Raw genomic sequence first — 26,408 nt, 5'->3', positions numbered from 1 at the left:
AAGAGGCAGGATATTCATTAAACGTACATTTTCTTCTAGGGTGGAGGAAAAAGAAAACTGTCAAAACTCAAGCTAAATTCTACCACTTATTGGTTGTATATCATTATATATATTTTATTTATTATTTTTATGTGTATGCGTGTACTTCCTGTACATATGTCAGTTCACCCATGTCGTGCAATGCCTGGAGATGTCAGAAGAGGGCATCAGATCCCCTGGAACTTGCGTTACAGACAGTTGTTGGCCGCCATTAGGTGCTGGGAACTAAACCTGGGTCCTTTGTGAGAGCAGCCAGTGCTCTTGACTGCTGAGCCATTTCTCCAGCCCTTTGGTGAATTTTTCCACCTTTTTCTGTTAAGATGTGAAATGTGTAACAACAGGGCCACAGCAGAGAGCTGCTATGAAAATATGCTAATGATATGCTAAGTGCAGTTTTGGGTACACTGACAGCTCAGTCAGTATTAGCTATTGCTTTCCAAATCACATTTGAGGAGTTTAGTTACAAAGCAAACTGGTATCTAGCCTGTTATGCACATTTGAGAACTAAGTTCCAATTGTAACTATGGGCCTGTTAAGAGAAGAATTCAAAAATATTTCCTGAATAAATAATACATACATATATAACCCTAATATTTTTAGTTGGCAAATTATGAATTACAAATCATGTGTGGTGGTTTGAAAGAGAAATGCCCCCATAGGTTCATGTACACTTGGTCCCCAATTGGTGGCGTTGTTTGGTGAGGTTATAGAACCTTTAGGAGGCAGAACCTTGCTGGAGGAAGCACATCACTGAGGATGGACTTTGAGGAAATATATCCTTGATCCACTTCCTGCTCTCTAGCGTTGCTTCCTGTGTGTGGATAAAAATGTGATTGGGCAGCTTCCTGCTCCTGCTGGCATGCCACACCCTCCCCATCACTGTGGACTCTGGCCCTCAGGAATCATAAGCGAAAATAAACTCTTTCTTAACTTGCTTTTGATCATGGTATTTTATCACGGCAACAAAAAAAGCAACTAATACAGCATATATACTTGGCATCCTTAAATGTGCTAAAATAAAATGTGCAGAATTCTCAAAAATATTTCTCCTCTAAGCAAATACATACAGTCTTGCTTCATCCCAAATGCAATACATCGCTGCAATCTGCAATACTGACAACGGTTTCGGTGGTGCTTATTAATAACACAGTCTTTTGATCCTCGACATGAATACACTAAATTTTTTCGGATGCTTCTTTTAAAAAATCCTTTGCAGCCTTCACAAGTTATTGCTCCATAATGACGCCCTAGAGAGAAAAATGTTTAAGAAAATACAAGACATACTATATAGATCAGAAATTACATAAATTACTTTTTCCTTTTAAACAATATGTGAAATGAAACTGATTTTTCAATTCTGACAATAAAAATTTATAGGAATTATTAAATAGAGAATGAAACAGCCATATTCTGTGATAAGTTTAATGATAGTTTTAAATATTGTAAAGTAACACTAAGAATGGTAAAGAAAACTTAGAACTAAGACAAAATCATCCAAAATTCTATTACACACATAAAAAATTTTAATTTTGAGACAACTTATATAGTTTTGTCATATATTGTATCAAAGTTTTTTTTTTTTCCTGCAGTATTGGAGATTGAAAACAGCACCTTACTCACCCTAGGCATCTACCTAGGCATCCTCATCTACAATAATCTAAAAACTATACTCCAGAAAAAGAAAAAAAAGATGTTATCTAGTACTGGAAATATAATAATCTTTCTTTATGAGCTCATTTTTTAAAACTCTTTATTAGGGGCTGGAGAGATGGCTCAGCAATTAAGAACACTGGTTGTTCTTGCAGAAGAATCAGGTTCGAATCCCAGCACCCACATTGCAGTTAACAACTGTCTGTAACTCCAGTCCCAGGGGATCGGACAGCCTCTTCTGACCTCCTTGGGCATTGCATGACACGGGTGCACTTACCTACATGCAGGCAATACACGCATACACAGAAAATAAAAATAAAAAATAAAAAATTTTAAAATGTTAAAAAAAACCTCTTTATTAAAGATATTACATCTTGAGTAACTTATTATTCCACCAACTACTTCTTTTGCAGAACATTAACAAATTATATTATACACTGTAGGGAAAACTCTGATGGAGTTTTTTTTTTTTTTACGAAATTTGGAAAAAAGTTAACAAAAACAAGCTGGGCCCTTGAACTCTGTCCCACTGACGCTTGTGATATGCATATGTAGACAGGAACACATATTACATGAAGTAAATGACAGTCAGAACTAAAATGTCTGATCTCTAAGCTCTCCCAATAGGCTTTGAGAGAGTATCTCCCTCAGGTCTACAGCCTTACTGTGCTGATCAGATCCTATGGATCTCAAGCTAAAAAGGGCCAGGTCTAGTTAGATCTTGGATGGGAGAATACCTAGGTAAGTTATGCCTAACTCCAAGTAAGTGTTAAACAAAGCATTTTCTTTTTCTTCTTTTTTTAAAAATTTTATTATTTTCTGTGTTTGCATGTATTGCCTGCATGTAGGTAAGTGCATCTGTGTCACGCAATGCCCATGGAGGTCAGAAGAGGCTGTTGGATCCCCTGGGACTGGAGTTACGGACAGTTGTTAGCTGCAATGTGGGTGCTGGGATTCGAACCCAGGTCTTCTTCAAGAACAACCAATGTTCTTAATCACTGAGCCATCTCTCCAGCCCCTCAAAGCATTTTCTATTTCAATAATATTCTGTATTCCTGAAACAGGGTTCAAGGAAGTATGTTAACAATGTAATAAATTACGAAAGATCACAACTCAGTTTTCAATGATTCTTTTGGCAAATTTTCCAATTTTCAAATTTAAAACTTTTCTGTATTTAAAACAGTGAAACTTGCCTCAATTCATTAAAATAAATATTTTATGTCATTACAAATCAAACTACATAAGAGGAAAAAAAAGTATAAAAAAATTTGAGCTGGGCATGGTGGCGCATGCCTTTAATCCCAGCACTCGGGAGGCAGAGGCAGGCAGATCTCTGTGAATTCAAGGCCAGCCTGGTCTACATAGTGAGTTCCAGGACAGCTGGGGCTACAGGGAGACCCTGTCTCAAAAAGACCAAAAAAAAAAAAATTGGGGAGAAAAATTAAATTTCATAGGCCAATAATATGAACCATAAAAATTACATATTACTTTGTTTTTCTTTCTAATTTCAGCAGGAACATGGCAGAGTGGTAATTTTAACAGCACACATAAACATTATTTTAACATTACCTGATGCTTTGTCTCCACATACCACACAGAGATCAAAAACCTTATTTGGTCCCTGGTCTGGAGAAGAACTTTCTGTTAAGAGCTTTTAAAAGAAGAAAAATATTACTCAGCAATAGTTTCATGTTATTAAAAATAAAAGAATATCAGTCATACTTTTTACTTTGTCATAAATTTTTCTCTTTTCTTTTTCCTTTTTTATTTTTTGCTTTTTTGTGACAGGGTTTCCCTGTGGCCTGGAAATGGCTGTGTAGACAAGGCTGACCTTGACCTCACAAAGATCCATCTGTCTCTGCCTCCTGGGTACTAGGATTAAAGGAATGCAACACTTCAGCCTGGCTATAAATTATTCTTAAACTAAGGGCTCTAATTCTATTACTACAAATATATCAGTTAAGAGAGCTTATCTATCTCTCTCTATCTCTCTCTATCTATCTATCTATCATCTATCTATCTATCTATCTATCTATCTATCTATCTATCTATCTATCTATATCTATCTACGATAATGCTCTTCTTAATTTTGGGGTTTGTTTTATTTTGTTTTGTTTTTTTGAGATAGGGTCTCACTATGAGCCCAATCTGGGCTTGAACATGTGATTGTTCTTCTCAGCTTCTCAAGTGTTTAGGTTACAAGTGTGTGTCACCAACCATGCCTGGTTCATTTTGAGAAGAGTAAATGAAAAAACAAAAACAACAACAACTGCCCCCCCCCCCCAAACCAAGAACAAACCAGTCATGATGGCTCACACCTATAATCCCAGTGCTTGGGAAGCTGGGACAAGAGTTCAAGGTCAGCCTAGGTTACACAGTGAGACACTGTCTCAAAAAGAAAAAAGTAAGCAACCAACAATTAGTGTTTTGTAAAATGACTATCACTTACTACATAATTCACATCATTTATTCCTATATCACAAATTTCAGTCTTTAGTAAGCACATTAAAAACAAAAAAAGAGGTGTAAGTAAACTGCAGCAGAGGAAGCAGTGAGTTCAAGGTCAGCATGGGCTGTAAACATAGCTAGACACTGTTACACAACCAAACGAAATGAAACAAAATGAAACTTTTGCTACTGGATTTCTTTAAAAGCATGGATGATCCCCCTGGCATGGAGGAGCATGCAGCCACTGGAGAGGCTAAGGCAGGAGGATCAGAAGTTCAAAGGCTGCTTGGGCTACACAGTGAATTCAAGGCTAGACTGGCCAATTTAGACCTTATGTCAAAATTAAAATTAAAAACATGGCTGGGCTGCTGGGCGTGGATGCACACTACTTTAGTTTCTGCACTCATGAACGCAGACTCTGAGGATGGGAGGAGCCAGTAAGATGATTCTGTGAGTAAAGGTGCTTGGTCTTCATTAAATCTCTTCTTGGTTCAACTAGCCACAGGGGGTCATACTGTGTGTAACTAAGAACCCCTAAAATATATTAATATGAGGATTAGGAGTAAAGGTCTAACAGCCCACAGGAGAGGGCAGTCACTAAGACATCATGCTGGCACTGTACCTAATTTTGCATGATTTTTTTCGTACTGATTACGAATATGAATAAAGTCTTAATGACAGGATGTATATCATGATTTCTTTAATTTTTTTGCACATGTAGGAGGAAAAGATGCTTCTATATAGTTCTTTACCTGGAGGTGTGGTGCAGACAAATCAGGAGTTGTAAAAAACAACTGGTTGACACCTGCTGCATCTGGAGTCGCGAGGAAAACTTTTCCTGGTGTGGAATCTTGTCTGGCCAGAATGACTTTGCTCGGAGTGGGACCATCGTGGTTTGTCAGGATGAACTGTTTGCCATGTGTATTATGATCAAGTGCTGTCACGATCTGGATTTTCTGTCCAGTCTGCGGCTCTGTAACAATCTAATAAAACCATGGCACATTCATAATCGATTCAACTCCATCTTTTTTGTTTGGTTTTTGAGACAGGTTTGGCTATATAGCCAGACTGGCCTTGAACTCATAACCCCCCTGCCTCAGCCTCCTGAGTGCTAGGACTACAGGCATGCGCTAATTACCAAACCTGGCTTTTAATTTTCTTTAATGAAACACTTTGCTTTATCTTTAGACAGAGCTAGAAAAGCTGCAATCGCATGTCTCTAAACTGGGAATTCTACTTCCAACAAAACAACGGCATGTGCAAATAAACAGAGGTGGAACAGAAAGATTATATGACCTCACTGCTTTGATTCCTTCCTTCCTCTTCTCTACTACTTTCCACTTAGACCAACATATACTTGCTGTTCTGGGTCCTTGGATATAAAAGTAAACAACACAACGTCTTTGTTCTCATGAAGCTTTCATTTTAGTGGGGAAAGACAGATAACTACTCAATATTGTAGGTATTCTAAGTGCCATGAGACAAAGTGTAAAGATGAAGAGGGAAGCTCTTTTTAATGAGGTGATTTTTTTTTTTTTCTTACACAGACCTATGTGAAAAAGCATCCCAGATACCAGAAACAGAACATACAAGAAGGCTCTGAGGCATTAGGGAGTATGTTTCACAGATATGAGTTACAAATAGCACAAGAGCCCTGTGAGTGAAAGACATAAACAGAGATTACAGCAGGAGACAATCTGAGCAACAACAGATTACACAGGAGTTCACAGGACCTAAAATGTCTACATTTCCTACGGTGTGAAAAAGAGGGCAGAGGAGTGGCAGGCTCACATTTTGGAAAAAAGGATCACGTTAGATTTAGTCTGAAGAAGGCTTGGAATGTTTGAGAGTAAAAGTAAGGGACAGGAGAGGAAAGGAACTACCACTGCCGCTGTCTAGATAGATGTAACTGGGTCTGCAGGCTCTGATACGGGCGAGGAGAGCTATGGCTCTTCTGGGGGTCAAAAACCATCAGACAGGAAATTTTTTTGGGATGGACTAGAATTAGTTGAACCATTCTCATCGCGCGCTGATCAACTGGAATGGAGTATGCGAAAATAAAATTCAAGGATGATTACAAAATATTGGCCTGTGCAATCAGGAAAACAGCTGTGACCTCTGTTGGAATGGGGGAGGGGTAGGCTAGGGGAGAGAAAATTCATGAATAAAGAGAACCGTCTCAGCATTGAAAATTATTAACTGACCAAATATGTCCCAGAGTCAACTACTGAGTAAATTTAATTCCTTGGCCCAATTTTCAAGTTGCCAATTTAAAAATATTATTTTTATTTTATGCATATGAATGCTTTGCATATAAGTGAACCCATGCATGCAATGCCCAAAGAGGCTAGAAGAAGGCATCAGATCCCCTGGAAATGGAGTCACAGATGGCTGTTGTCCTGTGGGTGCTGGGAACTGAATCCAGGTCCTCTGCAAGAGCAGCCAGTGCTCTTAATCGCTGAGTTATCTCTCCAGCCCCTTAATACCATTTTGAATTGTGGAAATTATACTGTGTCAAAACTTGTCAAGTAGCTTTGCAAAAGTTTGCTGCAATTTGGAATCAGGAGTTATGTTAAAATCCACTAGTCTATGCTACAATTTGAGTGGACACTTTATTCATAAATGATTTAACACCACCATGCATTGGTAATTTGGAAAAACAGGTTCACTGAGATATCTACACCTTTTCAATTCTGATGCATTTCATCAAAAAATAATTATCACATCCTGCATTGTGAGGAAAACTATACTGAATACTTGTCAAAGACCAGTAACATTTCAGTATCATTATGAAAACAGTTTTGAAGCTGGGTGTGGTGTCACATGCCTATAATCCTAGTACTTGGGAGGCTGAGACAGGAAGGTCTCCAGGCCAGCCATGCCTACAGGATGGAAGACAGAAGGAAGGAAGGAAGGAAGGAAGGAAGGAAGGAAGGAAGGAAGGAAGGAAGGAAGGAAGGAAGGAAGGGAGGGAGGGAGGGAAGGACGGAGGAAGGATGGAAGGAAGGAAGGAGGGAAGGATGGACGGAAGGAAGGATGGACAGGAGGAAGGATGGAAGGATGGGAGGACGGACGGACAGATGGAAGGAAGGAAGGACGGATGGGAGGAAGGAAGGATGGAAGGATGAACAGAAGGACAGAAGGACGGAAGGAAGGATAGATGGACGGAAAGAAGGAAGGATGGATGGAAGGGTGGAAGGAAGGATGGAAGGGCGGAAGGAAGGATGGAAGGATGGAAGGAAGGAAGGAAGGAAAGGAAGGAAGGAAGGGATCATATCATAGGGTATCCTGTTTTTTTTAACATGAACATGGATGCCTCAAAACAAAACAAAATTTGTCAAGGAATTCACAATCATTGTAGCATTTGCAGAACAGACACAGCACTGATTCATTATAATATGAATACAGCTACAGTTTGGAGAACCCAGTGTGGGTTAGGGTTAGATGTGAAGAAATAAGTAACTCATCTTAGTAAGTCAGAAATATTTTTTACTTATTTTCTACTAGTTATTATTTTGTGCACTATTCTTTCCAACTAGGCTGGCCTTGAACTTGAGATCCTCCTGCCTCTACTCTCCTGAGTCTTGGGATTACAGGTATTTGCCACCATCCTGACAATTTTTTATTGTTTTGTTTTTAAAATAGGTACTATAGCCTGAGAAAATTTTAGCTTAATTCTTATTTTATTATTACTATTAGCACTACTAAGATTTATTTATGAGACGGTTGAATCTTATCAACCAGTATTACATCATATTGTACTATAGTTACAGTATAACTTAATTGAACTGTGGGGTATTTGTTTTGTGTTTTTAACAAAAATCTACCTTTGTCTCTATCTAGTATTATCATTATTATTACTATATGTGTGCACATGACATGGTGGGGGATGTGCATGTGCCACAACACACATGTGGAAGTTAGAGGACAACTTTGTAGAGTTGGTTTTTTCATTCTACCTTTACAGGAGTTCTGGGGTTTGAACTCAGGTCTCCATGTTTGTGTAGCAAGCACCTTTACCTGCTGAGCAATCGCACTGGCCTGATTCAAGTTACTATTTAGGAGAAGTGCTGCCATAATTAGCCAAAGTGTAGTTATTACTAGACTTTAAGCCAATCACCCTGTATCATCTCACACGCTTATATTGACTTTTTTAAAAAGTGTCTTTTACATGAATTTATTTACTTTGTGTGTGTGCTCACATGTCACAGAATGCATGTAGGGTAAGAGGGCAATCTTTGGGAGCTGGTTCTCTCCTTCTATCATATGGATTCTGGGGATCAAACTCAGATTGTCAATTTTGGTGGCAAGTGCCTCTACCTGCTGAGCCATCTCCCTGACCCTGAGACTGGTTTTTATTGGGTATTGTTTTATAGCAGGGCCCATCACTCTGTCCTATAGGGAGGACACAGGCAGTGAAGGAAGGACAAGGCAAGGTCATTAAGAAGCGACAGACTATGTGTTTTCTGAAGCTTGCTTCTGAGGCCTAACATGCACCAACATTAAAAAAAAAAAAAAATAGCCAGGCGTGGTGGCACACGCCTTTAATACCAATACTTGGGAGGCAGAGACAGGCCGATCTCTGTGAGTTCAAGGCCAGCTGGGGCTACAGGGAGACCCTGTCTCAAAAAGACTAGAAAAAACAAAAACAAAAACAAAAAAATGTCAGATGTGGCTGAAATAGTTCAGCTGGAAAGTTAAGACTGAAGATCCAAAAATTAACAATATCTTTGAGAGTAATAAGTCAAAAACTGTGAATAAAAATCCAAAAGATAAAAACCCATCATAGTATACTTTTTAAATGTATTTTTATTTATTTACTTTTATTTTATTTTTTTTAATGTGTATGTGTGTATTACCTGCATGTAGGTAAGTGCACCCATGTTGTACAATGCCTGAGGAGGACAGAAGAGGCTGTCAGATCCCCTGGAACTGGAGTTACGGACAGTTGTTAGTGGCCATGTGGGTGCTGGGATTCAAACCCGGGTCTTTTGCAAGAACAGCCAGTGTTCTTAGCTGCTGAGCCAACTCTCCAGCCCCCATATCATACTTTTAGTAAAAACAGGGCACAGTCATTTAAGACTGGCCTTAGATTTCATAACCTCTAAGTAACTTTCCCTGGTGTGGTCCCACCTACTCCACAGCGCTCCATTAGCTATTTATTAAAAAAAAAAAAAAATGTGTATGCATGCCACATAGCTCCATACACAAAAGTACTTACCTATTCCTTTGCAATAATTTGACTATCTCCTACCAGACAGAAATGCTATCTGAAAGTTGGGGTATCTACCACCTCTATATTCCCAAAACATTTAGAGTAACAAATAAAAGTCTGAGGACTGGAGAGATGGCTCAAGGGTTAAGAGCACTTACTGTTCTTGCCGAGGACATGGGCTCAATTCCCAACACCCACACGGCAGCTTACAACTGTCTGTACCTCCAGTTCCAAGGGTTCCAATGCCTTCTTACCTCTGCAGGAACTGCATGCACATGGTGTACATACATATGTGAAGGCAAAACACTTGGTCACATAAAATAATTAAAAACTAAATAAACATACTAAAAATAGTGGAATAAAAGTTTGGTAGGTCAGCAAATGAATTGTAAACTAGACATACCTCACCCATCTGTTGTTCAATAATCTGATGTGCAATTTCTTCTATGGTGGCCATGATCTAATTATCAAAATGTCCTGCCAAAGATTAGAAAAAAAGCCTTTTAAAATTATACACATAAAACATATTTACTGAAGAATCTGTAAGTGAAATGATATGCTACATAAGATTAACTTCAAAATAATCCAGTTAGGGTGATACGGAGACGTTACAGTCTCAGAAGCAAACTGTATTGTTATCTTTTTTTTTTTTTTGTCTTAGCCTTTAATGGCTGTGCCAGCTCACCAGCCCCAAATTGTATTCTTATATACATCCTTCAAAGCGTAGGCCTACCATACTAGGTAGGTATCTTGAAATGTAACTGTGATGTTTTTGCTACCCTGCGATGCTTTTATTGCTCTGTGCGATGTTTTCACTCCCTTGAGATGTTTTATCTTGAAGCTCTGTGATGGTCTCTACTCACCATGCCCAACTGCTGATAAATATATGAAACTAAGAAAATGGAAAGTTCATCACATGGTTTAATTAGGCACCTGGTCCAATTAGTGTAAGGAAAGTGGAGATCAAATGTGGCAGATACCTAAATTTTTGCTGGTGATATCTGTTTTTGTAGACTGCAATGATTGTTTGACCCATTTCTAGCCCAATTCATCTGGCCTAGCTATAGGTCAAAAGGTGGCAGATGTCCTGAGCCATGCCTGGGATATCTACTTTGTAAGTGATGATGACCAGGTAGACTCAGGAAGGAATTTTCCTAAGATAACACGACCCATCATGAAATGAGACATAGGGCCCTGGTGCCAGCCATAATATGGTGACATAAAAAAAAAAGTTCTATATAAAGCCAGGCAAGGTGGCGCATGCCTTTGAGCCCAGCACTTGGGAGGCAGAGGCAGGCAGATCTCTGTGAGTTTGAGGCTAGCCTGGTCAGCATAGCAAGTTCCAGGCCAACTGAGGCTACAGGGAGACCCAGTCTCAAAAAGACCAAAAAAATAAAAAATAAAAAATAAAGTCCTATATAACCCATCTGTACTTCTGTCCAGGGCCCAGAAAATCTTAGTAACTCTGGTTGCTAATTCTGGGACCATATGCATGTGAGAACAAACAAGCTTTCCAACTTTCTCCTGGGTAAATGCTTGACCTTTTAGCAGAATTTTGCCGTAACAAGGACGATTGGGCTTAAGAGAGAATAAAGAAAACTGTACTAGCAATCTTGAACACATGTTGAACACGTGTCAGTTACTGAAGTTACATGCTAGGGGTTTATGAAACTCTTTGTATTGCTTTTGTATACTAAAACTTATCTCTTTAAAAACTACTTAATTTGTGTGGGATAAAAAATTCATAAACTGAGGCTAGAGTGATAGCTCAGCAGTTAAGAACACTTAACAGAGAATGTGGGTTTGGTTCCCAGCATCCACGTGGTAGCCCACAACTGTCTGTAATTCCAATTCCAGGGAATCTGACATCCTCTTCTGGCCTCCATGGGCACTGTACACATGTGATACACATACATACATTTAGGCAGTCATACATATAAAATAAAATAAAAATCTTAAAAAAGAAGCCATAGGCTATTAAATGAAAATCCCAGGGTAGGGAGTAGGCTACCTCCCATATCAGGGAGGCCTCTGAGGTTCCCATACTATACAAGCAATTGCCACAACATTCTCTGGTTGCTGGACACTGAGAAATCAATCTGGAACTAGGCTGGAAGCTTTGGTTCCCTGCTGGCAAGCCTTCAAAATGCTAGAAGGTGCTATACAGGCTACTGGGCGTGTGGGCGGGGGGAGGGATTTATTTTCAAGACTGCATGCAACATTACCAACTTCCTAGCCAAGATGTACAATGGTAAGCCTGTTATGGAGGTAACCAATGGCTATCTGATTGAATCTGAAAATCCTGTTCCACAGGAGGGAATTCATGTCTGGTGTTGTAAACACAGTACAATGACCATGCTTGGAGGGATGAGGCTATAATAATACACATATATCTCCAGGACATTGTTAATGTTCTAGCTCTCTGAACAAAGCTATTTACTTTTAACATACCACTATGAATTCTCTTTCTATACCATAATACTCCTATCTTTGTGTAAAAACCCCGTTGAGCTGGGGATGCAGCTCAATAGTAGGATGCTTGCCTAGCATGCCAGAAGAGGCTCAGGGCTCAATTTATAGAAACACACAAGCAGCATACATACAAAACAGCAACTACTCTACTTTTGAGGCTCAGTTTCTAATGACTATTATTGTCATTTAGTAACTTCTGTTCCAGTATCATAGTTCACTGAGTTTTACACTGAATATTGTCCCTTTTCGACCAGCAACAAGAATGACTAGCATCCCAGAGGACAGCCAAACTATAACCATCTAGTCTCTAAGTTTCTTGACCTCAAAGTCCAATATGGTTCATCTAATAACTACTTCAATATTTATTTATTTTAGTTTTTACTTATTTGGTCTGAGACAGGGTCTCTCTGGAGCCCTCAGCTGTCCTGAGACTATGTAGACCAGGCTAGCCTTGATTTCACAGAAATCCATCTACCTCTGCCTCCCGAGTGCTGAGATTAAAGGTATGCACCACCCTGCCTGGCATCGATATGTATGTATTTTTAAAGATTTACTTATTTGTGTGTGGGTATGAGTGCCTGTATGTGGAGGTCAGAAGGCGGCATGAGAAATCTCCTTTATCACTCACTACCTATTCCTTTGAGGCAGGGTCTCTCTCTGAAGCTGGGGCTCACATGGTCTTAGCTAAGCTGGAAGTCAGCAAGCCACAGATGTTCCCATTTCCATTCTGCCCCCCTTCCAGAGCTGGGGTTACTAGCATGTGAGGGACACCCAGTTTGTTATGTGGGGTGCTGGGATCTGAATGCCAGTTCTTATTGTTATATAGCAAGTACCCCTTGCTAACATGCCTAACTACTGAGCCATCTTTCCAGCCTGAACTTTGCTATTTTGTAATAGCTCAAATACTGATTTAATATTACCTCTCAATATTCACCTCAGCCTTCCCTTAACCCCAGGGTTTGAGCTGTCAGTTGTTAAAACTTATGTTCTTGCTGTACTATTCTGAATTCTTTCAGTTTAGCCTGTTGCTTCATGCTTCCACATCTTTGACAATGACTTTTCTCTACATTTTAAATGTCAGTCACCAGATCAATATATGCTTTACAAGACTACACAGATAATGAGACAAAACAACATTTTTCTCCTTTTAATTTTTATTTTATGTATGTTTTGCCTGCATGTACGTAAATGCACCACTTGCATGCAATGTCCAAAGAGGACAGAAAAAGGTATCAGCTCACCTGGAACTGAAGTTACAGATGGTTGTCAGCCACCATGTGGGTTCTGGTACTTGAACTCTGGTCCTCTACAAGAATAGCCAGTGCTCTTAACCACTGAGCCATCTTTCCAGCCCCATCTTTCTCTTTTTTAATAACAGATTTTCATATGTATGACATATGTATATGAGTGCAGGCACGTGCCATGGCACACCTGTGGAGGTCAGTAGACAACAATTGGGAATGGGTTCTCTCCTTCCACTGTGGGTTCTGAGATTCTAACTCAGGTGGTGAGTTATGCATGGCAAGTATTTTTACTGAGAGCACCAGCCCAGTTTCTGGTTTTTTTTTTTTTTTTTTTTTTTTTGTTTTTTTTTTTTAAATCAAATGCATATATGGTGTGTGTGTGTGTGTGTGTGTGTGTACGTGTGTACACATGTGCCAGTCTGTGTTTCTCTAATTTTGTGCCATAATCATGTATTACCTTCACAATAGAGAATGTGCTTTGTGGTTTGGGGTTTTTTTTAGTTTTTGTTTTTGAGACAGTCCCACTGTGTAGCCCTGGCTGGCCTGGAACTCCCTATGTAGACCAGGCTGGTCCTGAACTCACAGAGATCCACCTACCTCTGCCTCCTGAGTGCTGGGATTACAGGTGTGTGCACCATCATGCCTGGCTTGTTTTGTTTTTGTAAAGATATTCTCAGGTAGCCCCAGCTGGCTTTGAACTTGCTATGTTGCTGAGGATGACAGTGAACTGATCCTCATGTCTCTACCTTCTGAGTACTAGGATTATAAGCACATGCTACAGATGGTTGATAGAAAGCTGAAACTATTAGACTTTCCTAAAAAGTAGGAAATCAAAAACTTTAACAATGCTTATATTCTCAGGCTGAGGCAGGCTAGAATTCGGAGTTCTAACTCTATTTTTAATACTTACTAAATTTATAGTTCTATAGTATCTGTTGGCTACTTAACCCTAGGATGTTCCTCAGAAATAACATAGATTCAGTATAATCTCATTGAAAGGTTAAAATTCAATGTAAGTAAAAATATACCAGTAGCTAACAGTGTTTTACAGGTAGTAAATATTCCATGTAAATTAGAATGAACAAAATACTCACTAAAAGACACACACAGAACACCACTAGAGGAAGATTTAGGAAAGTCTTACACAGGAGAAATGTAAGTCACTGGAGGATAAGTATTTTTGTTTGTTTGTTTTTAAGGATGTGTGGGGTTGTTGTTTTTTTGAGACAGGGTCTCACTATGTAGCCATGGCTGGCCTAGAACTCACTATGTAGATCAGGATGACCTCAGACTTGCAGAGACCTGCCTCCCTCTGCCTCCTGAGTGCTGGGATCAAAGACTTGTGCCACCAAGCCTGGCTGAAGGAAAAGGATTTTTACTAGCCTGGGGTAGAAAGCAAAAAAGCAAGCACGAGGATGGTACTGTTACAGTAGCATAGCCAATTAGTTTTGATCTCTCTTGCATAATTCCCTTGACCTCATCATTTTTTCCAGAGAAATTGGTTTAACAAAAAAACTCATTACATCTTCTTAAATTGTGGGTGTCTATCCCACAAGATCATGGAATTAAATGCAGAGGCTGCAACAAATTGAACAGTAAAAGGTTTCTGAACACATAATGATCAAATATTAATTCAAAACTCAAATGCCTAATGAATCCAAGGCGTTTCTGGTAGTGCAGACTTGCCCCATCTTGCATGGAGCCATGTCACTAATGACTTATTTTGAACATACAGCACATGCATTTTGCACTATGCATGTCTTCATGCCACACAGACCAATGAACTCTGGCTGAAAAACTGCAGTGATTTTTTTTTAAACATAATTGTTTACTTATATAAAACAAAGACTTTTAAATATTTTCCTATCATTCTTCAACATCTAAGTATCAAATTAATACATTTTTGGACTATTGTGTTAGAACGTATGATTTTAAAAATTGCTGTTATGGGGGGGCTGGAGCGATGGCTCAGTGGTTAAAAGTATGTACTGCTCTTGCAGGAGACCCAAGTTCAGTTCCCATACTGGGCAGCTCACAACTGTCTGTACCTCCAGTTTCAGGGGATCTGATGCCCTTTTTTGGCCTTTACAGGTCCCTGCATTCATGTGCACATACCAACACACAGGTACACACTATACACAGAATTTAAAAACATAAAAATTGCTTTTATGCCATTCTTTTACAGAAACTAAATGTTCAATTGCAGCAAGATGAAATATTTTTAATAACAATCCTCAACTAACACTGCTGCATGCATAAGTGTGAAGATCAGTTTTTTTAATTAAGCACAAACAAATGCAATTTCATAAACTGGAGTTAGCTGGGTGTGGTGGCACACGCCTTTAATCCCAGCACACAGGTGGCAGAGGCAGGTAGATCTCTGTGAGTTGGAGGCCATCTTGGTCTACATAGCAAGTTCCAAGCCAGCTTTGGGCTACAGAGAAACCCTCTAAAACCCAAAACAAAACAAACAGAAGCTAGAATTTGAAAAATTACAAGCCATATTCATTTATATTTTGGACAAAGTTATTTTTCAGTCATGAGTGGCTAAATTTAGAAGAGGTAAAGATACTGGTGACAATGTAGCAGTCTTCCCAATCACGCTATAGAACACCCAAACTGTCAAGAAAGAGAAACTATTCCAAGTCATTTTTGCAATATGAATTTATTTCTAATAATCATGACAATGTAGAAAAACCTCTTAGCTTGATTTGTAATGAAGTTTTGGCTGCAGACAGCATGAAACCAGCCAAACTGAATGATACCGTAACACCAAGCATGCCGGTACTGAAATAAGTCAAAGGACTATTTGGAATGATTCTTAAAATCTTCAAGAAAGAAAAAAAAAAAGTCCTGGGATATTTGTTACTGTCAACAAAAAGTATTTATTTGTATCCTACGGAGATACTTATTTAAGAACCAGGAATTCTATATGTGTTACATATTATTTAAATGTATAAAAAGTATTTATTTGTATCCTATAAAGATTTTTAATTGTAGAAACAGAAACTCTCTATGTGCTACACATTATTAAAATGTTAGAACAGTGCATGGGAAAGAGTAACAGGATGAAATTGGTAAACATTTTTTATTGAATGATGCTCTTTCCAACAGAAGTTCCAAAATTAGTAACAACCAATTCCAGCAGCTTATTACCAGGCTTAAGGGCAGCCCAGAGCTTGTAAATTCAGTAGATGACACAATAGATATTTCTAACATGGCACAACTGTCACTTTAAGATATGTTTATTATGTAGGAAGCAGACATATGGAATTGTTTTGTCCTTTGAAGGGAACACAGGTAGTAAGATATTTATCTTTAAGTCAATGAACTACTCACAAATGAAGGTTCACAGTTGAAAGATGATGTTAAGTTTCTATACAGATGCTGCTGAAGGGATGATGGGTCAGAATGCTGATTTGTGGCAGAAGTTAATCAGGTAGAAATGAACACAGAACTTTTACTCACTGTATCAGGAGGCACCTGTAGCCCAAAAATATCCCTAGAGTCAGATGATGTGCCTTGTGACACTATTAACTTCATTAAAAGCTGGGCCCTCATTTGTTTTCATATTAGCAAAGAGACAGACTCTGCTTACAAAAGCTTAGCAACATGCCAGGCTAGGTGGCTCTCAAGAGGTGTTAAACAGATTATTGAAATTGAAAGATGAAGTTGTATTTTTGACAGAGCAGAAATCTGGTTTTGTTAAATTTTTTCACAGTAACTTGTGGCTCTTAGAACTGTTATTTGTCAGGTAATTTTGAAAAATTCAATGATTTAAATATGGTGCTTCAAGGATGTAACTGGAAAATATCTGTTAAAAGATAAAATTGAAAATTGTCTTTAAAAAGCTAACATATGGAATAGAGTATTAAATGGCTCTTTTGAAATGTTTACAGCTGCAGATGATATTGTAATTGAAAATAACCTTAAGGATTTAATTCTTGTGGGATGGTTTTTCATGGTTTTTCTGGGACACTGTCTCAGTGAATTGTGTGTGTGTGTGTGTGTGTGTGTGTGTGTGTGTGTGTGTGTTGTGAAAATATCAAGCACTGAAGGCAACAACATCCAATGAACTATCCCATTTATATAGCAAACAACAGGTGGGATTAGACTGATGACATCTATTTGTGGTTGTGTGTGCTGTTCCAGGTCCTTTGGGATCATAAGAAAACCCTTGCTTGGTTAAGATAGGTTCCTCATTTCTTTCCCACTCATGCTGGATGTAATGTTTCCATAACTATAGAGGAAGTCCTTTGTTCCTGGAACAGTTATGAGAGAAATCAGAAGAAACAGGTTCTCAGAAAAGACCAGACTCCCTACTGGTTCTAATCAATGCCAAGTGGTCAGACTGCCTTTGTTCAGGCATTGCCTTCTGTGACATCTCTCCCCCAAATTCTAAAAGTTCAACTGATTATCTGAAGTTCCTGGAGACACAGTTTTAGAAATACTTCTCTCAAATTTTGAGTCTAAAAAAAACATTTTGGGGGTTTTGTAAACCACATTCAATTGAAATAAAAGTCATCAATCACCTGCCATTAAAAGTTGAAGAAGAATGTGCTGTTGGAATGACACAGGTTTAAAACTTAAATTTGATAAAAAACAAAACATTAACGACTGGTTTGGAATTAGGACAGAACTTCAAACAATTTCTGAAATGGTCCTAACTATACTTTGTAATACATTCTCAACACTAGTGACTATGAAATCAAAATCAACCAGCTCTGAAAAATAGGCAAGATGACTCAGTGGGTAAAACCAGGCACTACAGAGCTGACAACCTGAATTTGATCCTTGGGACCTACATGGCAGGAGGAGACAGCCGACTTCTGCAAGTTTCCTCTGTCCCCTACACTTGAACTGTGGCACGTACAACAACAAACATGTACAACACACAAACACAAACACACAGAAATAAATTTAATTTAAAAAATTTAATAAACATCTTTGGGGACCAGAGAGATGGCTCAGTGGTTAAGAGCTGTGAGTGACTGCTCTTGCAAAAGACCTGGGTTGGGTTCCCAGCACCTACATGGTGGTTAACAACTGCTTGTAACTCCAGTTTCAGGGGATCCAACAGCTCTCTCTGGCTTCCATAGGCATTGCATGACACAGGTGCACTTACAAACATTCAGGCAAAACACTCATGCACATAAAAGAAAATTAAATAAACATCTTTAATAAATGGTCAAATTGTATGCATACCAAAGAACTGTTATAAGTAAATGCTTCATTTGTATACCTATTTTCATACTTATATGCATACCTAGGGTTGCACTAAAATATCTGTGGTAAAAAGGGGTTACAAGTGGAAAAGGTTAAGAAGCCAGGTACAGATGGTGCCATTCTTCCCTTCTGACAAAAACATGTAAGAGTGCTTTTTGATTCATTTTTTTTTTATTCATTTTGTTTCTAACAAATATTGTTCACTTTATTTTTCTAATATCTATTCTTTCCATCCCATCTCACTTCATAACTCAATCTAGCCCGTTGTTATGATGTGATGGTTCACAGACTGTCAACTTGACAGGATCTAGAATCACCTAGGAAACAGGCCCCTGGGCATGCCTGTGAGGGATTATCTAGACTAGGTTAACTGAGGTAGGAAGGCCCTCCTTAACTGTGGGCTCCACTAGGGTCCTGGCCTCAATTAAAAAGGGGAATGCAAGATGACCACTGGCATCCATTATCTCTCTGATTTCTGAACGTGGATGCCTCAAGATCCTAATGACATGAATTCCCTACCATGATAGACTGTATCCTCCAACTCTGAGCCAAAAATAAACCTTTTCCTTCTTTGAGTTGCTTTTGACAGTATTTTGTCCCAGCTATATATAAGGTAACTTAATACACATGGAAATCAGTATTTTACAAACTGTGTTGTGAACAGTTTGTGGGTGGGAAATTACCTTAGCTGGTCATGAACAGAACTGGAAAAGGCTGGGGGAAAATATCAGGGTATCTGGCATAGCAAGTGTAAGGACAGTGTGATTAACAGTACTTCAACTTAATGTGTGTATATCGAGTGTATGGGGTCACAATACAAAATCTCTGCAGTATATAGCCAACAAGTCTGAAAAAATGGTAAAGACAATGGGAGTCTCTAGGCCAATCCCTTTGGAAACCTTATGGATGTTAAGATTTCCCTCACCAGAAGAATACAAGTTCATAGTCCTTCACACCACAGTGCTTATATGCTAAATGTCAAAAAAATAAATAAAAAATTAAAAACATGCTGTCAGTTCAAGGACTTCTATGTGTGAATCCCTGAGGTCAAATTTCTGGAGTCCATTACATATAACTAAAAACATGGAAAGCAGTAGTCCTCCACTTGTAATATACCATCTAAATCTCCTACCTCCACCTATATTCTACCCAACTTCTAAGATCAAGTACTATTCCACCTTTTACCCAATTTTTTTTCGGCTCCAGCGTTTATTGTGTAGAGGCAGATTTAGCTAGGATTCAGGATTAGACTTCTATTAAGTCCTAAAATTTTGTGTAGAGGCCCACCCATTTTTTTCTAGAGACAGTTTATAAAAGATTTTAAGAGGATACAGTGGGTCTTAGAAGATCACTTATAGTATGTGGTTTGTCTTTTCTATTCACTGGGGTGGGAAATGCACACTGCCACATAAACAGGAGCTATTTCCGGGTTGTCATTGATTTGTGTCTCCTTCCAAACCTTTCTTCCACAATTGTAATAGTTCTAAGACACGATGAAGCTAGTTACATTTACTATCACAGCCTCTTTTTTTTGTAATTAATACAAACTTCTTTAATTACAACGAAAGCAACATTTAAGCAGCTTTTAAAGCCAGTTGAGCGGTCACACTGGAAGCAGTAGGGAGACTCCGGCCGGCCTGAAGTGTGAACTTCGGTTGCCTCCACCACCCTTTGACCTCTGGTATGACCAGAAATGGAAAACTACATTGTATCCAAAGGGTCAAGCAGCACATCAAAAGGTTACTGGACACACTAAGTATATACTGTCTTTCCTTTATCTCCTATAGGTCTTTTGTTTTTGGATACATTGTTTCCCTACGCAGCACTGCCTGGCAAATACGGTGCGGTGCCTCAGCCTCCTGAGTGCTGGGATTTACCGGCATACGTCCCCACGCCTGGCTAAGTCATCCAACTCCTGTTCTTTCTCAATATTAAATGGCCCACAATATGCTCCCACTTTTCTGCCTTCCCTGAATCTTCCTTAATCTATCTGAATCTTTGTCTCCCAAATTGCAATCCCTAACACCCCCAAACAAGCTTCATTTTATCTTTGCAGTTTGATTTGAACAGATCAACAATCTCTTTCCGATGCACCCAACTGGACACATAAAATGTAAAAATAATCACCAACCGGGAAAACAAGCAGACACTGTTCAAAAAAACCTAAGTCCAATGTATACTTACAACTTCGGGGGCGGGGAGGGAGCGGAAAAGACCCTGAAAGGATTTAATTTCAAGTCTTTTTTTTTTTTTGCTTCTCCTTTCCAGTTATCTTACAGGCTGACCTACTTACTGAAGGTTACGGGACAACAGGACAACACCTGCACCTCACAAGATGGTATTTGCTTGAGTTGGAGGCAGGGTTTTTAACAAAAGAGCTACTGGCAGCTCGGATGTGCCCAGGGCATGAGGACCCTAGGCCGGCTTCCCCCCTAGATCGAAAGGCAGTGGCTGAGGGTCCTTAGCAGTGAAACGAGAGCGAAGTGCAGGCGGAGGGCCGGCACTCCGTGAGAACCATTCACGCGGGTCTGGGTCCGCAGCCCGGGAACAGGGTCCAGGCCGGCTGCCCCGAGTCCCTGCATCTCTTGCACCACCGCGCGCGCGACCCGGGGTGGGGGAAGCGGCGGCGCCCAGACGGAAGCTCTCCCTGCGGGTGAAAGGTCAGACTGGCAGCAGGAGGCTGTGCGGGAGACGACTGCGCGGGAGGAGGTGCTGCGGGAGGAGTTCACCTGCCCGGCCGCACCACCGTCTGGGGCTCCCAGCTCTGGCCAGAACAGAGCAGCCGCCCCCGCGACCGGCGCTGGGGCTCGGCGGGCTCCAGACTGAGCGGTCGGCGGGGCGCGGCGGTTGGGCTGGAGGGACCTGGGCACCGGCACTTACCGCGCCTCCCCGCCGCGCTGCTCCGGCCCGCCGCGGCGCTGGGCTGGACAGGGGTGGCGCTGGGGAACTGAGGCCCAGGGCCCGCAGGAGCTTTGCTGGGTTTATGTGTAGGCGGGGGTCAGAGTTCGTGACCCCTCCCTCGGGCTCGGCGGTGCGGTTCGCTGCGCGCCTGCGTCCGGGAGAAGCGGCAGCTCACCCACCGGCGGTGACGTTCTCAGGGCGAAGTGGAGGGACCCGGAGTCCAGCCGCAGTTCTGGAAGTCGATTGCCCCCTGTAGGTGTGGAGGGAGATGGGCACGCCGGTGCCTCTCGGCTGCCTAAGTCACGTGGGTTTAGCACCAGGCTTGTTAAAGTGGTCCTTGGAGGCCAAGAGTCTCTTGGTCACACCGGGAAAAGAGGGGCAGTGAGGTTCATTGTAAGGATATAGCTTAAAAGACTACAACAAAGCTGGGCTGGAGAGATGGCTCTATTGTTAAAAGTAGTACTGCTCCTGCAAAGGACTCAAGATCAATTCCGATCATTCACGGAGGTGCACAACCACCTGGAACTCTGGCTCCAGGCCTCTGATACCCACAGACATAAAATGATAATTAGAAATACAATATAATGGGTTTTGAGAGGGTCTCACCGTAGAACTCAGGTTGGTCTTTGAATTCTTGATCCTCCTGCCTCCACTCTCCAGTGTGAATGGAAGTTTCGAGCTGAGACAACGCCAACCTAATTGATTTTGGGCAGATGTTTCTAACTACTGGACTTTGTTCCAAGCACTCTCTTGGATTAGTTTGGAGTCTGAGTAGATCCCAAATCACACAAAACTTCCTAGAAATACAAGCTGAGGCAGAATCATGTAAAGTTTATTTAGTTGTTTTGAGTGGAGATGGCTAAATGAAACAAGAATACAATCCCTACTGTTTGCATTGTCAAGCGCTGCTTTTTATCCATTTTGCTAGATAGTGTATTTCTAAAATCTTAACAGTGCCCGCTGGTCAATAAAGATTTGCAAATGGAAAGGTCACTAATGGAACATCATGTTCTGACAGTAGCCACCTGTGACAGGAAGCCCTGATCTGTGTTCTAAATACTGTGTGGTTCATTCAGAGTTGTGACCTGGAAATTTCCTTTGTACCAGGATCAGCACTGTAGAAAAGCAGCCAGAATTAGGAAAAAAAAAAAAACCTTTGTGTGCTGGGCACACAGTCCCAGTGCCACATGCCTGTAATTCTGGCACTCAGGAGGCAGAAGGAACAGGAGGTTAAGGTCATCTTTGACTATATAGTGAGTTTGAGGCTAGCCTGAGGTATGTATCTACATATCTAAAAATATTGCTTTCATTCCCCTTTGGAACTAAATACTTGAACACAGGAAAAGGGCATGCAACCATCCCTAACACTAAGACTATGTTTCATGCTTAGTTCTTGAGCACAGGAAAAGGGCATGCAACCGTCCCTAACACTAAGACTATGTTTCATGCTTCGTTCTTGAGCACAGGAAAAGGGCATGCAACCGTCCCTAACACTAAGACTATGTTTCATGCTTCGTTCTTGAGCACAGGAAAAGGGCATGCAACCGTCCCTAACACTAAGACTATGTTTCATGCTTCGTTCTTGAGCACAGGAAAAGGGCATGCAACCGTCCCTAACACTATGTTTCATGCTTCGTTCTTTAACACAGGAAAAGGGCATGCAAACTTCCCTAATGATAAGACTATGTTTCATGCTTCGTTCTCCAAAAGTCTACCAAAGGCGTCATTCTTACATGTTTGGTAACCTTAAGCTGGTCCCAAAGGTGAAAGCTATGAAAGTACACTGTGACCAAGGGGAAAAGGTAATTGCAATGTTTTCTTTATTCTCAGTGCATAATACAAATGCCCAAAGGGATGCTTATGGCTACCTTTTCATTCAATTAGTGCGCTTAAGTCACAGTAAGTTCACTTACTAAAATTGGATGGGCATGCTGGCTCATGCTTATAATCCAAGTACTTGGTAAGCTGAGGCAGGAAGACTGCTGCAAGTTTTAGGCTAGCCTGGGCTATACATAGTGAGCTCCAGACCAGCCTGAGTTACAAGGTAAGACCCTATCTTAAAAATAAGTATGGGGCTTGGGAGTTGGCTCAGTAGCTAAGAGTACTTGCTGGTCTTGCAGAAGACCCAAGTTCAGTCCCCAGCACCCACATGGTAGCTAACAACCATCCAGTTCCATGGGATCTAACATCCTCTTCTGTCCTCAGTGGACATTGCAAGCACATGGCACACAAATACACGCAGACAAAAGTCTCATAAAATAAATATTAAAAAAAAAAGTCAGCCTTGGAAGTAGAAGCCACTTTGGGAACATCATTGTAGGCAAGAGTCTATCTTGGTCACTTCAGGAAAGGGGGGCTTGTGAGCTCATCTTTAAAGATATAGCTTCAAAGACTCCATCAAAGCTGGACTATAATTCCAACTACTAAGGAGGCTGAGACAGGAGAACTGAAAACTGGAGGCCAGCTTGGGCTACTCTGTGTCAAAGTTTGTTTTTTTTTTTAATGAATAAAAGATAATAAAAGACTTCACACCAGCAGAAGATATTGTAAATTTATTTTGTATAAATAACACATATTAACATTATTTACAATGCTAATTTTAGTTACAAATGATCTGTACATAAACAGTAAGATACAAACTACTACCACTTTAGGTAAAAAAGTGTTGAGAAATACATTAAAGTCATTTTAAAAAATAGTATTTCAAGATCAGTCCCTACATGTTGCAACTAACTCCTCTGAAAGGGCTTTGTGTCCTCTTCATTCCTTCCCCCCACTCCAAAGGAAAAAGAACATTTTGATATTTAGAGTGTTTGAAAATCTACTACCTTTATATTTAAAAATATTTCTAGTAGGCATGACACTAAATAAACTTGTTTTCTTAATTTTCTTTTTCTACTATAAATTCTCTCTTATAAGGGAAAAAGTCGTAGGTTTTCATTTAGAAAATAATATTGAAAGTGGCATAGGCTCCAGCATGGTACATGTAGTGAAGATATTTTTTATAGATCTGTAGGAGATACTCAATTCAATAAGCAAACACTGAATAGTTACTGCATGCACGGGCACTCTTGCCAGATATGGTGGGCAAAATCTCAAATGGACAGGAAAATTGTTTAAGAACAGAATGTGGTAAGAATCATGAAAGCTTGTTTATGAACTAAAGATCATAGGAACATTGGAAAGAGACTGGGGGTAGTCTGAAGGAACAAAGGAGAGGAGGACCAGGATCCCCTCTATCATCAAGTGTTAGAGAATGAAGAGGCAGATGGGGCTGGGGTGAGATGAGGGGAAAAAAAGGAAATAGTATGAACAGAGAAAATTTGAGGTAGGTTCAGCTGGAGGATATGGTACCATTGGAATTGTTCCATGCCAAACCACTGGGAATGCCCCTGGCATCTGTAAGAGCAGGATTAGAATTATGCTTTAGGCAGATTGCTCTGACAAGGATTAAAACAGACCACACAAGGGAGGCACTGAAGTCGGGAAAAACCAAGTTTTTCTAGTGTGCAGGATTGAACCCAGGCCCTCATGCATGCTAGGTGAGTACTCTGCCATTTCACTGTACCTCCAGCCCAGAGGAAAAGCTACAGCAATCACAAGAATGACTAACAATAACAGTAGGGGAATGAGGATAGAAAGCATACAAGAGCAACCAGAGTCTGGAGGAGATCTGGAGGCAGATTCTGGAGCCCTGTGTGGTATCTTTTTAATACAGAAGCAAACAGACTTGAATGGGAAGAAAGCTGAGTGTTCCTCATGCAGGAACTTGAGTGAACATCCATTAGGAAGCTGCTAATATGGCCTTGCAGTATGGTGGGCAGAGGGAGTGTAAGATCTGAGTTAGAATGAGGGCTTTAGGGCCTATTGGAGTTTGTAATAAGAGTCCTGTTACTGAGCTAGGCAGAGTGGTACAACCTGTTAGTCCAGCAATCAGGAGACTGTGAGACAGGAGGAGCTTGAGTTCAAGGCCATCCTGTGTGAAATAGCTTTACTATCTCAAAAAACTACCATTAAAAAAAAAGGCAGAAAGAACTTTGGGAATCCCGTCCTCTGTATTCAACTGAAATGAATAAACCTTTTCTCTGAAAAGATCCAGGGTACTGTCATGGGAGATCGAGATAATAAATACAGTATCTACCCTTAAGGAGTATACAATCCAGTAAGGGGATCTACATCTCTGGAAATCCCAGCATTCATATTTGTCTACCATGGATCTCAAACTTTCAAAAGCTGAGCACAAACATGTCCCCACATGCTGTGACAATGACATCTGATTCCCAGATAGGAGGCTTCCTCCATTTCTAAAGACTGTACTAACTATATCTGTTGTCTTCCTTACTTTGTAGTGTCATTACATCTTATATGAATCAATTGTGGTCTGATGATCTCATTTTTAAAGATGTTAATAAATACTTAGAAAATCAAGCTTGTGGCTGTAGGAAAGAATGGCAACCAAGGGACAAAAAGATACTGGTTACAGAGGAGAATGGGAAGAGGTTGCCAAGGGGTTCAAAAATGTGGGATAATGATAAAAATCACTCCTCATTTTCTTAGGACTTTTTGGGGTCCTCTGCACTGAACAGCTGCAGTTCAAGGAGGAACACTGGTTGGGGACTCTACAAATTCCATTCCTCTCTAGCTCAGCCTGCCATCTCTTGTCCAGGTGACTTTCAAGCTTAGCCTTATAACTGCCCTTTCTTACAAATAAAAGGAGACATCTGAAAAAAAAAAAAAAAAAAAAGGTCTGATGGCAGTACATATATCTGTACCACAAATAGTAGTCCTGGGACCACACAATATGGTATGTTCTCCACATGTATACTGCACTATTACATTCTTCCCTGAAAATTATTAGTGATGAATGTAGCTCAGTGGTAGAATGCCTAGGGACCCTGGGTTCAATAATGTTTTTTAAAAGTAAATTACTGATCAGTTTTAGTAAGTTATGAAGGACTGATAAAGGAGGGACAGAGAATGAAATTTTATTCCACATTTAAATAATTTTATGGGGGACAGGACCTCATAGCTTGTAGATTATATTTTTATATTTTTCCAAACTTTGCCTAGGGGTGATTGACAAATATAATCATATAGGACTTTCATCATTACTTAGGGAGAATTACTGTTTGTGCTAACTTCTCTTTATGTTTTTAGATTTTGAACTGGTTCTTGATTCTGCTGTTAGCAGATAGAACCTGCTGGCTGATATT

At 40.1% G+C, this 26,408-nt stretch overlaps 1 protein-coding gene across 5 annotated transcripts in view; it reads right to left on the bottom strand.

Annotated features, from left to right (window-relative positions):
* Positions 1-21,875, bottom strand: part of Nr2c1 (nuclear receptor subfamily 2 group C member 1) — a 60,082-nt gene extending 38,207 nt beyond the window's left edge. For 2 of the 5 annotated variants that reach the window (XM_008832078.3, XM_029563094.1), the window contains exons 1-5: positions 21,175-21,425; positions 9,756-9,829; positions 4,890-5,120; positions 3,259-3,340; positions 1,107-1,286 (exon numbers count right to left, since the gene is read on the bottom strand). In XM_008832078.3, the coding sequence (XP_008830300.1) occupies positions 1,107-1,286; positions 3,259-3,340; positions 4,890-5,120; positions 9,756-9,809 (547 nt within the window). In that variant the 5' untranslated portion in view covers positions 9,810-9,829; positions 21,175-21,425. Of the gene's footprint in view, positions 1-1,106; positions 1,287-3,258; positions 3,341-4,889; positions 5,121-9,755; positions 9,830-21,174; positions 21,447-21,801 lie in introns of those variants that run through there. The other 3 variants (XR_003849383.1, XM_029563093.1, XM_008832079.3) reach the window with 3 other exon arrangements.
* Positions 21,876-26,408: the final 4,533 nt, after the last annotated feature.

The sequence above is a fragment of the Nannospalax galili genome, unplaced genomic scaffold (genome assembly GCF_000622305.1).
Source record: "Nannospalax galili isolate Female #2095 unplaced genomic scaffold, S.galili_v1.0 scaffold734, whole genome shotgun sequence".
In the NCBI taxonomy this organism is placed as follows: Eukaryota; Metazoa; Chordata; class Mammalia; order Rodentia; family Spalacidae; genus Nannospalax; species Nannospalax galili.
Note: the sequence above shows the minus strand (reverse complement) of the source record. Positions and strands in the feature narration are given on the sequence as shown.